This window comes from Coregonus lavaretus (genome assembly GCF_964263955.1).
Source record: "Coregonus lavaretus genome assembly, chromosome: 29".
NCBI classification, from domain to species: domain Eukaryota; kingdom Metazoa; phylum Chordata; class Actinopteri; order Salmoniformes; family Salmonidae; genus Coregonus; species Coregonus lavaretus.
The window spans coordinates 6,996,567-7,015,366 of NC_140016.1; the positions used below are offsets into that span (position 1 = coordinate 6,996,567).

At 45.2% G+C, this 18,800-nt stretch overlaps 1 protein-coding gene across 1 annotated transcript; it reads left to right on the plus strand.

The window, feature by feature from the left end:
* Positions 1-391: 391 nt before the first annotated feature.
* On the plus strand, positions 392-16,887 carry LOC311104747 (stanniocalcin-2-like; the record flags this gene model as incomplete). The annotated part of the gene is made up of 4 exons (XM_084146644.1): positions 392-530; positions 12,966-13,108; positions 16,038-16,249; positions 16,521-16,887. 4 exons carry the CDS (start codon positions 392-394, stop codon positions 16,885-16,887), a joined length of 861 nt encoding a protein of 286 aa, XP_084002770.1.
* Between the last annotated feature and the right edge of the window lie 1,913 nt (positions 16,888-18,800).

Genomic DNA, 18,800 nt, shown 5'->3' on the forward strand with positions numbered 1-18,800 from the left:
AAGAGGAGCTTTTATGGCAAGACGGAACTTTCACTGGACACTCCCCTCTCAACCTTGGACGTGGATGTCTGCGTCTCTGATTGGTCGCTGAGCTTGGCTGATAACACCTGCTTGACTCCATCTAAATTGACGACCCGCCCGGGCTCTGGGAAATATAGGCAGCATCCCTGCGGTCCCAGCGCTCACTCTATCTTTCTGTCTCTCTCTCTGCGCTGCCTGCCTGAAAACAGTCTACAGCGGTGAGTGATACTGAGTTACCACAGACAGACAGAGAGCAGACTGGCTGGTTGGTCTGGCGCGTTTCCGATACAACACTGCATCATTGTTTCAGAGCAGAGGGAAGGCAGACTTCAGCACAGGTACCTACTGGTCTTCACAGATAGAGGCAGAAATGTTGGTCAAATTTGCAATAGCGTTGCTGGTTTTGTCAGTTTTGGAGCAAGTGGTGGGATTGGATAATATCGATGTTCATGACAACCCGTCAGAGAAACAGACCGGCCAGAAAGGACGTATGTCTCTGCAGAACACAGGTAAGAAAGAGCACACAAAGGCGCGCACACACACACACGCACATACAGAGAGAGACAGAGAGAGAGAGAGAATGCTGACGGACTTGGTATGGGAAGTGGGTCGATGTTGAAATGATGTGTTATCAGAATACTGATCAGTGGGACACATTTGCGCGAGCGGGACCGCATGCGTGTGTGCGCGTGCTCTCCGCGCTGTGGATTTTAGAGAGAGGAAAACGTTCGTTCTCTCTCAATTCAATTCAATTCGAAGGGCTCTCTCTCTCTCTCTCTCACACTCTTTCCGTCTGCATTCATCTGTTTCTTGACTGAAATACTTGGTTTATCATGGATGAGATTACCTTTTCAGATGATCCAGAAAGTGGATATATTGTAAATACAGGGAGACAGAAATTCAATATGTTAGTAAACTATTAATAGATAGGCACAAGGTAGGCCATGATAGGTAATGTATATGGCAGCGTCTCTAGGTGTGTGTGTGTGTGTGTGTTTGTATGTGAGTGTGTGTGTGTGTGTGTGTGTGTGTGTGTTTTTCCGGGTATGCTCGATACAATGTGCTTGGTTCAAAGTTAGCCAACATCCAGCCGATCCATTGGCAACCAGTATGCGTTTTGCATTTAAATGAAACAAACTTGGCAAAATTACTTAGCCTATGAGCAGGCTACCACAGTTTAGTGATTATCATGTGAAATAGAGCCTAGGCTACACTGTAATGGAAAACTGTCATTTATAAGGTAATTTTAGCTATTATCAACAGTCAACAAAAAAAAAACCTCTGAAAAATTTAACTGCAGCATATTGTAAATGATGGTGCATTATGGGATAATTGCTGTATTTCGAATGGTGCTGTAATTTCACCCCCCAGAATACAGTGCCTTACTGTATCTTTGGAGCACCAAAAACCCTTTGACCACTAGTGGGTGCATGGTATTGTTGTTTCTGGCTCATTAACATATTTTGAGTCGTGCCTATGTGGTTATAGTGCCCCATCAATTTAAAATGTATAGGGGCCAGATTAGAGTGGCAGTAAGTCTTAAATTAAATGGTTGAGCATTTTGCCATGTCGTTTTGGTCTATTTTGCCCTGTTTGGAAGCCTTTGTTAAGGCCTCTAGAAGTGCAAGTGATATAAAACACAAAATATTCATTAATATGCTGTAATGTGTAAATACTTTATCAAGTGGCCAACCTGCTTGCACCAATCCCTTGTAATTACAGTAAAATACTGTGAAATACAAACCCCTCCCCTCAATGAATTTCATTCATCCATTCATTCATTAATTCATTTAGTCATTCATTCCGATTAAAGTAGCATTTACTATTTTACATTATAAACCCGGGTGATTCGAGCCCTGAATGCTGAAAGGCTGACAGCAGTGGTATATCAGACTATACCAGGGGTATTACAAAACATGTATTTTTACTGCTCTAATTAAGTTGCTAACCAGTTTATAATAGCAATAAGGCACCTCGGGGGTTTGTGGTATATGGCCAGTATACCACGGCTAAGGGCTGTATCCAAGCACACCACTTTGAGTCGTGCCTAAGAACAGCCCTTAGCTGTGGTATATTGACCATATACCACACCCCCTCGGGCCTTATTGCTTAAGTATAATGCAGTCAATTGTATAGTATTGTAATATGAAATACAGCATTTTACTACGCCACTTAGCTGCCTGTAAGATACTGTGAAATTAATGGCAACCACTTTAAGGCTCGAACACATCGCAAGTAATGTGGATCTAGCGTTCAACTGCCGATCATTCAGTTTGCTGTGTTTTAGGGACCACCCGCTGTAAACATCTGACTGCCAAAAAAATTCACACGATTCTAAATCGGTTCGCAAATTACGTTCAGAGATGTTAAGTACTCTTGTCCAGCAAACACTATTGTTGTCTGAGCCCTTACAGTGGACTCCAGGCTTTAACTGTTGATTGTTAGGCTCCTACAAAGCATGCTGATAGGGAATGATGCAATCGCCTCATGCAGGGCTGTTGTTTCGCATTCTTAACAGGAATCCTATTCCTTTAGGAAAGTCAATTTAAAATAACCAATGTTATGAAAGAAATACTTATATCCATTAATCAATTCATGTAATCAATATAAAACTCATGAGAATGTAAGTTTTTTATCCTTGTAGTTGCAGGGACAGGTCTGATGCAGCTCTGCACAGTAGAGTCCCTCAGTCAGTCAGAGTCCCACACCACTGTGTAATTCAATGCACGTTGCGGCCAGCTCGTACGAGCCAGGCACATTCCCGTGTAAACGCCAACACAAGCACACGCTGCCGACAGCAGCTCACTTTTCCTGCAGCGCACCAAAGTTAAACCCAGTGCCTACACACCCTTTTCTCTCTCTCTCTCTCTCTCTCTCTCTCTCTCTCTCTCTCTCTCTCTCTCTCTCTCTCTCTCTCTCTCTCTCTCTCGCGCTCTCTCTCTCGCTCTCTCTCTGTCTGTCTGTCTCTCTCTCTCTTTCCACCCCCACCCCTCTCTCTCTCTCTCACACACACACCTCTCCCCCCAACAGAGCAGTCCTTGTTAACAAGCATCATTTCTCAAGTAAGTCTGCTGCATTAATTCGTTATTTACTCTGAACGGAGGGCTCGTGAGATTAATCTGCCTAGGCTATCAAATATGACACTTCCAGTGATCCGTGGTTGAAATGCTATAGGTATATTAATGCTATAGGTATATTAATATATCCTACGATGTCTAAAACCGTTTTTCCTCATGCTGACCCTTTCTCCACGGCCCATATGGAGTGCCATAGCGGTGTAGTTAGTGCCATAGCGGTGTAGTTAGTGCCATAGCGGTGTAGTTAGTGCCATAGCGGTGTAGTTAGTGCCATAGCGGTGTAGTTAGTGCCATAGCGGTGTAGTTAGTGCCATAGCGGTGTAGTTAGTGATTCTATCCCACGTGAACCAAATGCCTCAGTGGCAGTGACTGGAGGAGAGGGGGATGACTGGAGGAGAGGGGGATGACTGGAGGAGAGGGGGATGACTGGAGGAGAGGGGGATGACTGGAGGAGAGGGGGATGAATGGAGGAGAGGGGGATGACTGGAGGAGAGGGGGATGAATGGAGGAGAGGGGGATGACTGGAGGAGAGGGGGATGACTGGAGGAGAGGGGGATGACTGGAGGAGAGGAGGAGGGGACTCACTCTCTCTGTGGGTCTTCAAGACTGATTACAGAAGTTTTTTAAATAAATGTTTGTTTGAACCCATATAGTCCAAAATAAACACTTATAATAGGCCCGTGCGTAGCCTTACACAGTGTGTCATATATACTATACATTACACAACCCTTTACAGACACTGAAAATGGCTGCTTTTCTCCTTTGGGAAAGCCTCTCTATGTATCATACCATTTGGGGTTAACAGGCAGACTTTTCCCTCTCCCCTGGTAATTTCATTTCGGTCCACTATCATTTGTTTTATTCCTGTCCTCCTTGACTGCCACTGGCTAGGCGTTGTATAAGATTGTATAACATTGACATTTTAGTCATTTAGCAGACGCTCTTATCCAGAGCGACTTACAGTAGTGAGTACATACATTTCCATACTTTTTTTTTCATACTGATCCTCCGTGGGAATCGAACCCACAACCCTGGCGTTGCAAGCGTCATGCTCTACCAACTGAGTTACACGGACAGCGAGAGGCCCAAGGGTGGTGCCAACTGCCAACCTACTACAGCCCTGGACTGGGCCGTTACATATATCTTCTCTTCTGTATATTTCGATACTCTGGTTTCAATGTAAACACCAACCACTGGTCTTACCAGAGTCATGTCACATTGGGCTGCATTATGAAACATTGTATGTGTCCCACTGTGACTATTAAAACCTACCCTAACCAGAAACCGTGGACAGATGGCAGCATTCGCGCAAAACTGAAAGCCAGAACCACCGCATTTAACCACGGCAAGGTGACTGGGAATATGGCAGAATACAAACAGTGTAGTTATTCCCTCCGCAATGCAATCAAACAGGCAAAACGTCAGTATAGGGACAAAGTGGAGTCGCAATTCAACGGCTCAGACACGAGACGTATGTGGCAGGGTCTACAGACAATCACGGACATCAAAAGGAAAACCAGCCACATCGCAGACACCGACGTCTTGCTTCCGGACAAGCTAAACACCGCCTTCGCCCGCTTTGAGGATAATACAGTGCCACCGACGCGGCCCGCTACCAAGGACTGTGGGCTCTCCTTCTCCATGGCCGACGTGAGTAAGACATTTAAGCGTGTTAACCCTCGCAAGGCTAAATGACTATCGCCCTGTAGCACTCCCTTATGTCATCATGAAGTGCTTTGAGAGACTAGTCAAGGATCATATCACCTCTACCTTACCTGTCACCCTAGACCCACTTCAATTTGCTTACCGCCCCAATAGATCCACAGACGATGCAATCGCCATCACACTGCACACTGCCTTATCCCATCTGGACAAGAGGAATACCTATGTACAGTGCCTTGCAAAAGTAACACCACTAAGCAAGGGGCACCACCTAGCAAGCAGCACCATGAAGACCAAGGCGCTCTCCAAACAGGTCAGGGACAAAGTTGTGGAGAAGTACAGATCAGGGTTGGGTTATACAAACATTTCAGAAACTTTCAACATCCCACGGAGCACCATTAAATCCATTACTAAAAAATTGAAAGAATATGGCACCACAACAAACCTGCCAAGAGTGGACCGCCCACCAAAACTCATGGACCAGGCAAGGAGGGCATTAATCAGAGAGGCAACAAAGACACCAAAGATAACCCTGAAGGAGCTGCAAACCTCCACAGCGGAGAGTGGAGTATCTGTCCATAGGACCACTTTAAGCCGTACACTCCACAGAGCTGGGCTTTACGGAAGAGTGGCCAGAAAAAAGCCATTGCTTAAAGAAAAGAATAAGCAAACACGTTTGGTGTTCGCCAAAAGCCATGTGGGAGACTCCCCAAACATATGGAAGAAAGTACTCTGTCAGATGAGACAAAAATTGAGCTTTTTGGCCATCAAGGAAAACGCTATGTCTGGCGCAAACCCAACACCTCTCATCACCCTGAGAACACCATCCCCACAGTGAAGCATGGTGTTGGCAGCATCATGCTGTGGGGATGTTTATCATCGGCAGTGACTGGGAAACTGGTCAGAATTGAAGGAATGATGGATGGCACTAAATACAGGGAAATTATTGAGGGAAACCTGGTTCATTCTTCCAGAGATTTGAGACTGGGACGGCGGTTCACCTTCCAGCAGGACAATGACCCTAAGCATACTGCTAAAGCAACACTCGAGTGGTTTAAGGGGAAACATTTAAATGTCTTGGAATGTCAATCCAATTGAGAATCTGTGGTATGACTTAAAGATTGCTGTACACCAGCAGAACCCATCCAACTTGAAGGAGCTGGAGCAGTTTTGCCTTGAAGAATGGGCAAAAATCCCAGTGGCTAGACGTGCCAAGCTTATAGAGACATACCCCAAGAGACTTGCAGCCGTAATTGCTGTAAAAGGTGGCTCTATAAAGTATTGACTTTGCCCCCCAATAGTTATGCACGCTCAAGTTTTCAGTTTATTTGTCTTATTTCTTGTTTGTTTCACAATTTATTTTTATTTTTGCATCTACAAAGCGGTAGGCATGTTGTGTAAATCAAATGATACAACCCCCCCCCAAAATCAATTTTAATTCCAGATTGTAAGGCAACAAAATAGGAAAAATGCCAAGTGGGGTGAATACTTTCGCAAGCCACTGTAAGAATGCTGTTCATTGACTATAGCTCAGCATTCAACACCATAGTACCCTCCAAGCTCATCATTAAGCTCGAGGCCCTGGGTCTGAACACTGCCCTGTGCGACTGGGTCCTGGACTTCCTGACGGGCCGCCCCCAGGTGGTGAGGGTAGGAAACAACACTTCCACTTTGCTGATCCTCAACACTGGGGCCCCACAAGGGTGCGTGCTCAGCCCCCTCCTGTACTCCCTGTTCACCCATGACTGTGTGGCCAAGCACGACTCCAACTCAGTCATCAAGTTTGCAGACGACACACAGTAGTAGGCCTGATTACCAACAATGACGAGTCAGCCTACAGGGAGGAAGTGTGGGGTCTGGGAGTGTGGTGCCAGGAAAATAACCTCTCACTCAACGTCAACAAAATAAAGAAGATGATCGTGGACTTCAGGAACAGCAGAGGGAGCACCCCCCTATCCAAATCGACGGGACCGCAGTGGAGAAGGTGGAAAGCTTCAAGTTCCTCGGCGTACACATCACTGACATACTGAAATGGTCCACCCACACAGACAGTGTGGTGAAGAAGGCTGAAGAAATTTGGCTTGGCACCTAAAACCCTCAGAAACGTTTACAGATGCACAATTGAGAGCATCCTGTCGGGCTGTATCACCACCTGGTACGGCAACTGCACCGCCCGCAACCGCAGGGCTCTCCAGAGGGTGGTGCGGTCTGCGCAACGCATCACCGGGGGCAAAGTACCAGCCCTCCAGGACACCTACAGCACCCGATGTCACAGGAAGGCCAAAAAGATCATCAAGGACCATAACCACCCGAGCCACTGCCTGTTCACCCCGCTATCATCCAGAAGGCGAGGTCAGTTCAGGTGCATCAAAGCTGGGACCGAGAGACTGAAAAACAGCTTCTATCTCAAGGCCATCAGACTGTTAAATAGCCTTCACTAGCACATTAGAGGCTGCTGCCTATAGACATATATTAGAAATCACTGGCCACTTTAATAAGTGGAACACTAGTCACTTTAATAATGTTTACATATCTTGCATTACTCATCTCATATGCATATACTGTATTCTATACTATTCTACTGTATCTTAGTCTATGCCGCTCTGACATTGCTTGTCCATATATTTATTTATATATTCTTAATTCCGTTGCTTTACTTAGATTTGTGTGTATTGGGTATATGTTGTGAAATTGTTCGATATTACTCGTTAGATATTACTCGGAGCTAGAAACACAAGCATTTCGCTACACCCGCAATAACATCTGCTAAACAAGTGTATGTGACCAATAAAATTTGATTTTGATTTGATTTTAAATTGCACTCTATCCCCTATAGTGCAGTATAGTGCAGTATATAGGGAATAAGGTACCATTTGGGACAGGGCCACTGACCTGTGCGTCCCGTCCAGTTCGTCTCTCCACAGCAGCCCAGCCAGGCACTGACCTGTGCGTCCAGTCCAGTCCGTCTCTCCACAGCAGCCCAGCCAGGCAGTCACTTAGAAAGATCCTGTGAAAAGTAGAAGGGGGTCAAATATGTATACTGGCAGCACAGACAGGAAATACTAATTATATATAAACTAATACACAGTCACTCATCTACATGATCGTTTATACAGTGAGGGAAAAAAGTATTTGATCCCCTACATTTTGTATGTTTGCCCACTGACAAAGAAATTATCAGTCTATAATTTTAATGGTAGGTTTATTTGAACAGTGAGAGACAGAATAACAACAACAAAATCCAGAAAAACGCATGTCAAAAATGTTATAAATTGATTTGCATTTTAATGAGGGAAATAAGTATTTGACCCCCTCTCAATCAGAAAGATTTCTGGCTCCCAGGTGTCTTTTATACAGGTAACGAGCTGAGATTAGGAGCACACTCTTAAAGGGAGTGCTCCTAATCTCAGCTTGTTACCTGTATAAAAGACACCTGTCCACAGAAGCAATCAATCAATCAGATTCCAAACTCTCCACCATGGCCAAGACCAAAGAGCTCTCCAAGGATGTCAGGGACATGATTGTAGACCTACACAAGGCTGGAATGGGCTACAAGACCATCGCCAAGCAGCTTGGTGAGAAGGTGACAACAGTTGGTGCGATTATTCGCAAATGGAAGAAACACAAAATAACTGTCAATCTCCCTCGGCCTGGGGCTCCATGCAAGATCTCACCTCATGGAGTTGCAATGATCATGAGAACGGTGAGGAATCAGCCCTGAACTACACGGGAGGATCTTGTCAATGATCTCAAGGCAGCTGGGACCATAGTCACCAAGAAATCAATTGGTAACACACTACGCTGTGAAGGACTGAAATCCTGCAGCGCCCGCAAGGTCCCCCTGCTCAAGAAAGCACATATACAGGCCCGTCTGAAGTTTGCCAATGAACATCTGAATGATTCAGAGGAGAACTGGGTGAAAGTGTTGTGGTCAGATGAGACCAAAATGGAGCTATTTGGCATCAACTCAACTCGCCGTGTTTGGAGGAGGAGGAATGCTGCCTATGACCCCAATAACACCATCCCCACCGTCAAACATGGAGGTGGAAACATTATGCTTTGGGGGTGTTTATCTGCTAAGGGGACAGGACAACTTCACCGCATCAAAGGGACAATGGACGGGGCCATGTACTGTCAAATCTTGGGTGAGAACCTCCTTCCCTCAGCCAGGGCATTGAAAATGGGTCGTGGATGGGTATTCCAGCATGACAATGACCCAAAACACACAGCCAAGGCAACAAAGGAGTGGCACAAGAAGAAGCACATTAAGGTCCTGGAGTGGCCTAGCCAGTCTCCAGACATTAATCGCATAGAAAATCTGTGGAGGGAGCTGAAGGTTCGAGTTGCCAAATGTCAGCCTCGAAACCTTAATGACTTGGAGAAGATCTGCAAAGAGGAGTGGGACAAAATCCTTCCTGAGATGTGTGCAAACCTGGTGGCCAACTACAAGAAACGTCTGACCTCTGTGATTGCCAACAAGGGTTTTGCCACCAAGTACTAAGTCATGTTTTGCAGAGGGGTCAAATACTTATTTCTCTCATTAAAATGCAAATCAATTTATAACATTTTTGACATGCGTTTTTCTGGATTTTTTTGTTGTTATTCTGTCTCTCACTGTTCAAATAAACCTACCATTAAAATTATAGACTGATCATTTCTTTGTCTATGGGCAAAGGTACAAAATCAGCAGGGGATCAAATACTTTTTTCCCTCACTGTACCAGTATAACTGACACTGGTTGACTTCAACTCACTAAAGCACAATAGATATTACTTCTGCTTTTGTATTTTCTCCTCTAGTACCCAACGCTGTATCTGTACTGTATCTGTATCTGTACTTTATCTGTACTGTATCTGTATCTGTATCTGTATCTGTATCTGTATCTGTATCTGTTCTGCATCTGCATCTGCATCTGCATCTGCATCTGTTCTGCATCTGCATCTGTTCTGCATCTGCATCTGCATCTGCATCTGTACTGTATCTGCACTGTATCTGTATCTGTATCTGTATCTGTACTGTATCTGTATCTGTATCTGTATCTGTATCTGTATCTGTATCTGTATCTGTATCTGTATCTGTATCTGTACTGTATCTGTACTGTATCTGTATCTGCATCTGCATCTGCATCTGCATCTGCATCTGCATCTGCATCTGTATCTGTATCTGTACTGTATCTGTACTGTATCTGTACTGTATCTGTATCTGTATCTGTACTGTATCTGTATCTGTATCTGTATCTGTATCTGTATCTGTATCTGTACTGTATCTGTATCTGTACTGTATCTGTACTGTATCTGTACTGTATCTGTATCTGTACTGTATCTGTATCTGCATCTGCATCTGTACTGTATCTGTATCTGTATCTGTATCTGTATCTGTATCTGTACTGTATCTGTATCTGTATCTGTATCTGTACTGTATCTGTATCTGTATCTGTATCTGTATCTGTATCTGCAGTGCAGCATCCCCTCCTATCCTCACGCCAGGCAATGCAGATGTATTTTGACGCAGAATGACACAGTAATAATCTCTCTGTCACCCTGCATTCATCTACACACCCCTCTGGTCTCTGTCTCTCTGTGGAGAGAAGAGAAGAGATGTTGTTTTCATATATCTGGTGCTGAAGCCTGGAGGCTGATTTAGTATGAATCTACTAAACTGACAGTAGAAAGATGGGGCATCCCAAATGACACCCTATTTCCTATATGGTGCACTACTTAGGACCAGGGTCTCTGCCAGGGGAACTCAAAGCCTGGACGTCCAGAAAAGGGGCCTAGAACTCTTACTCGACTAGCGGAATGATAGGTTAGAAGGTTAAAAATAAGATAACAAGGAAATAACAGCTTTCAGACAACAAGGAAATAACAGCTTTGAGACAAGGAAATAACAGCTTTGAGACAACAAAAAATAAACAGCTCTGAGACAACAAGGAAATAACAGCTCTGAGACAACAAGGAAACAAAAGCTCTGAGACAACAAGGAAATAACAGCTTTGAAACAAGGAAATAACAGCTTTGAGACAACAAAGAAATAACAGCTCTGAGACAACAAGGAAATAACAGCTTTGGCTTTGAGACAACAAGGAAATAACAGCTTTGGCTTTGAGACAACAAAGAAATAACAGCTCTGAGACAACAAGGAAATGACAGCTCTGAGACAACAAGGAAACAACAGCTCTGAGACAACAAGGAAATAACAGCTCTGAGACAACAAGGAAATAACAGCTTTGAGACAACAAGGAAATAACAGCTTTGGCTTTGAGACAACAAAGAAATAACAGCTCTGAGCAGTGGCGGCTCCTGAAAAAATTCTCAGGAGGGGCAATTTTTCTGATGATTTAGGTGACCTACACACATTTTAAAAAAGATATGTCCAGCAACAACATGAAGACAGGGGCAGCATATAAGTAAATACCAGAAGCATTTATTGACTGATCTAGGGAGATGGATTCCAGTTTCTGTGACAGATTATAAATAATCTCTGATGCCTTTGTTATATTAGCTTTTGGTTGAATGTACTGTCGTAGTAAATATATAATGTTATAGCTTGGTCTGACTAAAATCTTGTGCATGACCCATTTTGTGTTGGGCGTTTGTTTTCAATCAATGCTGTTCCTATCCTATAACAATGGACAAAAGAGTCCTATCTTGTCAGCCTTGTCAGCAGGTGGCCAAGGACAACACCCACGCCATAGGTCTCTCAGTTCTTCCAACTCACGAGTTCTTGCTCTGAGGACACACACACACACACACACACACACACACATCATCACTGATAACACACACACACACACACATCATCACTGTTAAACACACACACACACACACACAAAAATCCCCTCTCTTTAGGCTGAACATTTGAAGACAGAGAACCCGACTCAGAGCCAATGCAACAGTGGAGGGGACCTCGCCCAACTCATCAGGACCAATCAGAAGATCAGAACTACTAGATTCAACCTACATCATTTATTGTATAAAATGTCTGCACACAATGTTTTCGGGGCTCTCTTCTCCCTAAGAGTTTGACGAACGAGTCCGTGCACGCGATTCCAGATATCTTTACCTCTGAATAAACTGCCTTTATTATACCATATCCACCCTGTCCAAAGTCTCTACTTGGTCTCAGTTCTCCAGTAAACTTGTGATTATCAACAGTACACAACGGTAACAAACAATTGGGGGAACTCACGGGGCAGATAGTAAGGTCGCAATGACACAGAAAGCAGTTCAATGTCGGGGTACAGAGTCGCTCTCTTACCAGGATCGCGGTCCGCTCTGACCAGGGTGAAGCCGGCCGGCTCCACTTCTCTGTCCGGGACTCTGTCATCCAGCCAAGTCTCCCAGCTGTATTGGATTCCGCTGCCAGCAGCGTTTTCATTATTTAGTCCGTTCGTAGCGGGTATGTACACGATCAACAAGATCAGTCCAAAACCAACCACTGGAAATCCATGGTTGGCAGAATGTTTGTAAACTAAGTCTACAAATTAAAAACATAAAATAACGCCACACTGCAGGTCGCAACAGAGACGCTGCTAGCCGCTATTGTCTTAGTTACGTTCATGGTTACGTCACGTATGACGAAAGCGCGTAAGTGCAAGCCCACAGACACCCATAGAGAATGTATTGAAAGCTTTGAAATTTGAAAAAAATAGATTTTACATGACAGGCTATGAGAGACTTCTGGGCGATTTTCAACCTGACTGAAATCGCCCCAAAAACGGGCGGGGCCATTTGAAGCACAACTTTAGCCTGATTTGACATTTAGTGGCTGGCAGATCAGACGTGAACACTGATAACTACTGTTGCCGTGATATAATTGATTAGAAAAAAAATCCCTTCCTTTTCCCGTTTGGCAGTGCGTCGCCCATATCGCCCTATTGAACAGGCCGTCCCTGGCTCTGAGACAACAAGGAAATGACAGCTCTGAGACAACAAGGAAACAACAGCTCTGAGAGAACAAGGAAATAACAGCTTTGGGATAACATGGAAATAGCAGCTCTGAGACAACATGGAAATAGCAGCTTTGAGACAGCAAGGAAATAACAGCTTAGAGACTATGCTTAAGACCATGGCCTGTATCACTACATGTAATGGGGATAGAGGTCGATGCTTGATAGTAGACTGTAACTGTCAGTGACAACTCTTTCTCTCCATATCTCTCCATCTCTATCTCTTTCTCTCTCTCCATCTCTCTCTCTCCATCCAGCTGAGATACAGCACTGTCTGGTGAGTGCAGGAGACGTGGGCTGCGGTGTGTTTGAATGTTTTGAGAACAACTCCTGTGAGATCAGAGGCCTGCAGGAGATCTGTCTGACCTTCCTACACAACGCCGGAAAGTTTGACTCCCAGGTAAGGCACTCTGCATGTGTGTTTGTGTGTGTGTGTGTGTGTTTGTTTGTGTTTAAGTCTACATGTGTATGTGTGTACAAGTGGATTTATTGAGTGTGTTTGCATGCGTAGCCAACATGTGCATGCGGTATGTTTTTGCTACCCTAGTTCCCTTCCCTCTCCCACGGAGGTCAGGTCTCTGTGTGTCAGGGCAGAGGGCTCCAGGGCCAGGGGTAGCCAACTGGCACCATGCCCAGCCAGATCCCCTTTCAGACGGGTAGAACAGGCTCTGTCCCGGCCTCTCACTGGGCCATCAGACTGGGTCACAGAGAAATTAGTTCTAACCACCCTAGAACTAGAACACGTACAGTGCATTCGGAAAGTATTCGGACCCCTTCATTTTTTCCACATTTGGTTAAGGTACAGCCTTATTCTAAAATAAATAAAATAAAAACATTTCCTCATCAATCTACACACATTACCCTATAATGACAAAGTGAAAACAGGTTTTTAGATTTTTTTGCAAATTTATTAAAGATAAAAAACAGAAATATCTTATTTACATAAGTATTCAGACCCTCTGCTATGAGACTCAAAATTGAGTTCAGGTGCATCCTGTTTCCATTGATCATCCTTGAGATGTTTCTACAACTTGATTGGAGTCCACCTGTGTTCAATTCAATTGATTGGACATGATTTGGAAAGGCACACACCTGTCTATATAAGGGCCCACAGTTGACAGTGCATGTCAGAGCAAAAACCAAGCCATGAGGTCGAAGGAATTGTCCGTAGAGCTCCGAGACAGTATTGTGTCGAGGCACAGATCTGGGGAAGGGTACAAAAACATTTCTGCAGCATTGAAGATCCCCAAGAACACAGTGATTCTTAAATGGAAGAAGTTTGGAACCACCAAAACTCTTCCTAGAGCTGCTAGCCCGGCCAAACTGAGCAATCGGGGGAGAAGGGCCTTGGTCAGGGAGGTGACCAAGAACCCAATGGTCACTCTGACAGAGCTCCAGAATTCCTCTGTGGAGATGGGAGAACCTTCCAGAAGGACAACCATCTCTGCAGCACTCCACCAATCAGGCCTTTATGCTAGAGTGGCCAGACGGAAGCCACTCCTCAGTAAAAGGCACATGACAGCCCGCTTGGAGTTTGCCAAAAGGCACCTAAAGGACTCTCAGACAATGAGAAACAAGATTATCTGGTCTGATGAAACCAAGATTGAACTCTATGGCCTGAATGCCAAGCGTCACATCTGGAGGAAACCTGGCACCATCCCTACAGTAAAGCATGGTTTGGGGATGTTTTTCAGCAGCAGGGACTGGGAGACTAGTCAGGATCGAGGGAAAGATGAACGGAGCAAAGTAAAGAGAGATCCTTGATGAATTTCTGCTCCAGAGCGCTCAGGACCTCAGACTGGGGCGAAGGTTCACCTTCCAACAGGACAACGACCCTAAGCACACAGCCAAGACAACGCAGGAGTGGCTTCGGGACAAGTCTCTGAATGTCCTTGAGTGGCCCAGCCAGAGCCCGGACTTGAACCTGATCGAACATCTCTGAGAGAGCTGAAAATTGCTGTGCAGCGACGCTCCCCATCCAACCTGACAGAGCTTGAGAGGATCTGCAGAGAAGAATGGGAGAAACTCCCCAAATACAGGTGTGCCAAGCTTGTAGCGTCATACCCAAGAAGTTTCGAGGCTGTAATCGCTGCCAAAGGTGCTTCAACAAAGTACTGAGTAAAGGGTCTAAAAACTTATGTAAATGTAATATTTCCGTTATTTTTTTTGTACACATTTGCAAAATCTCATAAAAACCAGTTTTTCTTTGTTATTATGGGGTATTGTGCGTATATTGTTGAGGGAAACAATGTTTTAATCCATTTTAGAATAAGGCTGTAACTTAACAAAATGTGGAAAAAGCCAAGGGTTCTGAATACTTTCCGAATGCACTCAGGTTTTTATTGGTTCAGCACAATTAACCAATCCAATAATCCCCAGCTTCCAATTGGTCCATTCAACCTCTCTCCTCTCCCTTGCAACTATTCCCCAGGTCGTTGCTGTAACAGATAATGTGTTCTCAGTCAATTTACCTTGTAAAAGAAAGGTAAAATACAATCATTAATGGTTTAGGGTTAGGGTTGAGTGTTCTATGTGTCTGTGTGTGTTTAGGGTAAGGGTTAGGGTTGAGTGTTCTATATGTATGTGTGTGTTTAGGGTAAGGGTTAGGGTTGAGTGTTCTATGTGTCTGTGTGTGTTTAGGGTAAGGGTTAGGGTTGAGTGTTCTATATGTCTGTGTGTGTTTAGGGTAAGGGTTAGGGTTGAGTGTTCTATATCTACTGTGTGTGTTTAGGGTAAGGGTTAGGGTTGAGTGTTCTATATGTCTGTGTGTGTTTAGGGTAAGGGTTAGGGTTGAGTGTTCTATATCTACTGTGTGTGTTTAGGGTAAGGGTTAGGGTTAGGGCTGAATGTTCTATATCTACTGTGTGTGTTTAGGGTAAGGGTTAGGGTTGAGTGTTCTATATCTACTGTGCGTGTTTAGGGTAAGGGTTAGGGCTGAGCGTTCTATATGTCTGTGTGTGTTTAGGGTAAGGGTTAGGGTTGAGTGTTCTATATCTACTGTGTGTGTTTAGGGTAAGGGTTAGGGTTGAGTGTTCTATATCTACTGTGTGTGTTTAGGGTAAGGGTTAGGGCTGAGTGTTCTATATCTACTGTGTGTGTTTAGGGTAAGGGTTAGGGTTGAGTGTTCTATATGTCTGTGTGTGTTTAGGGTAAGGGTTAGGGCTGAGTGTTCTATATGTCTGTGTGTGTTTAGGGTAAGGGTTAGGGTTGAGTGTTCTATATGTCTGTGTGTGTTTAGGGTAAGGGTTAGGGTTGAGTGTTCTATATCTACTGTGTGTGTTTAGGGTAAGGGTTAGGGCTGAGTGTTCTATATGTCTGTGTGTGTTTAGGGTAAATCGTTCATCAAGGATGCTCTGAAGTGCATGGCCCATGGCCTGAGACACAAGTTCAGCTGCATCAGCAGGAAGTGCCTGGCCATTAAAGAGATGGTGTTCCAGCTGCAGAGAGAGTGCTACCTCAGACACAACCTGTGTTCTGCAGCCAAGGAGAACGTTGCTGTCATGGTGGAGATGATCCACTTCCAGGACCTCTTCCCTAAAGGGTGAGGATGGAGGCATTCATCAGTGTCTTGCTCTAGCTCTCTCCTTCTCTCCGTATCATCCCTTCTTCTCTTCCCTAAAGGGAGAGGAGGACCATGTCTCTCTTTCTCTCTGCCTTCCTCTACCTCTTTCTACTCTTCTCTCTCTTCCCCCATTAACTTACCTAGAAGGTAAACTACCCATATCAAGCTGTGGATGTCCAGCCCTATATTCATATAATAGTATAATAATCCCATGTTCTCTCTCTCTCTGTCTCTCTCTCTGCCTCTGCAGGCCATATGTGGAGCTGGTCAACATCCTACTGAGCTGTGGGGAGGAGGTGAAGGAGGCCTTAACCAGGAGTGTCCGGCTGCAGTGTGAGCAGAACTGGGGAGCTCTCTGTAACAGCCTGAGTGTCTGCTCTTCCCTCAACCCTCCTCCCGGCCAGGCCCCCGCCTCCCCCGACCACCGCCGCCACAGGTCCCCCCACTCCGAGCCAGACCACCCCAGATCCCCGCGACAGGGGGACAAGGACAAGCCCAGTAAAGGTGGCTTCAATGCCCACCCCCGCAGCCGCAGCCAGGGTCCCCGCCGACAGAGCCCCGAGGTTGGGGTGGTGGCGGAGCAGGAAGACCCTGAGGCCACAGACATCCGGAGGTGAAAGAGACATTGGACCCTAACTATCCTGATCCTTCCTGACCGTGTCACCATCGCAGCTGCCCCCCCCCCCCCCCCCCCCCCCCCCCCCCCCACCCCCCCACCCCCCCTCCCCCCACACACAGACAGATACTGTACACGTAAAAACACACATACACAACCACACACATAAACAGACTCGCTCTCTCTCTTTCTCTTGCTCTGTCCGTCCTCCATCCCTCTCTCCCCCTCTCCTCTCCAGTCATTCCAGCAGTCCCAAATGGTACATCTGCAGGGTAACGTGGTGTAGCTCATTCAGTTACTCCAGATTGTAGTCCACCGATGTTGTTTCTGTTTATTATTGAATAATAATAAGTGTTATTATCATGATTATTATTTTAAGTGTTAGGACTTTTTTGGCTCTAATATAGCGTTTCTCAAATCGTACTCACTGTAAGATTTGAATATATTTGTATTATTTATTTTATTCTTTATGCAATGTTTAAATATCCAAATGTACATAGAAATATACTTATCTATATTTATACAGTATGAACATGTATAAATATAGTCACCATATGCAGTACTGATGTCCTATAAGATTATAGTACATGGTGTGTTCTGTTGTATACCCCACCATACCCCATCACCACCCTTCACCACCCATCTGTAGATATGTAACATACAGCATTGTTGTTTCAAAGTTGGAATGTGTTGTTTGTATTATAATTCTAGATACTTGATGATTAAATACAAACTGTACAGGTTATGAAGTCCAGTTCTGGCACATATGGCTTGTAGTGCATGAGGTTGGGTTACCATGGCAAAGTAAACAAACTGGTACATTCTCTAATGGCCAGCTTCCATCGTTAGGATTCCTACTATTAGGGCGCCCAGGACACAGCGTCTGTCTGTAGCAGCACATTCATAGTGTCTCAAATGGCACCCTATTCCCTACAGAGTGCACTGCTTTTGACCAGGGCCGTAAGGGCCAATTGGGATGCAGACATAGCTTAAGTTTAGTTCTCTCAGAAAACCCTCCTCTGATCTCAGCTAACCCCCATGCATCCAGGTGCCTCAACATGCTGGTTCCATCTGTAGTGACTCCTCTCTGTGAGGCTGAGGTTTAATAGAGTGCACTCGACTGGGGTGACAATGTCGTACAGCAAGTAGCACTAGAAAGATTCAAAGGTGATTTTCAATTGATTCGGTTTAAAGATGAATTATTTAAACTTTTATTGGACTCTTAGGTCCAAACGTTTCTGTTGTTGTGGGAACGGACTCGCAGACATTTGTACAGACACGCTACAGACACGCTTCAGACACGCTACAGACACGCTTCAGACACGCTACAGGCACGCTACAGACACGCTACAGTCACGCTACAGACACGCTTCAAACACGCTACAGACACGCTACAGACACGCTACAGACACGCTTCAAACACGCTACAGGCACGCTTCAAACACGCTACAGGCACGCTACAGACACGCTACAGGCACGCTACAGACACGCTACAGTCACGCTACAGACATGCTTCAAACACGCTACAGACACGCTACAGACACGCTACAGACACGCTACAGACACGCTTCAGACACGCTACAGGCACGCTACAGACATGCTTCAAACACGCTACAGACACGCTACAGACACGCTACAGACACGCTACAGACACGCTACAGGCACGCTACAGACACGCTACAGACACGCTACAGACACGCTACAGGCACGCTACAGACACGCTACAGACACGCTACAGACACGCTACAGACACGCTACAGGCACGCTACAGACACGCTACAGACACGCTACAGACACGCTACAGACACGCTACAGACACGCTACAGGCACGCTTCAGACACGCTACAGACACGCTACAGACACGCTACAGACACGCTACAGACACGCTACAGGCACGCTACAGACACGCTACAG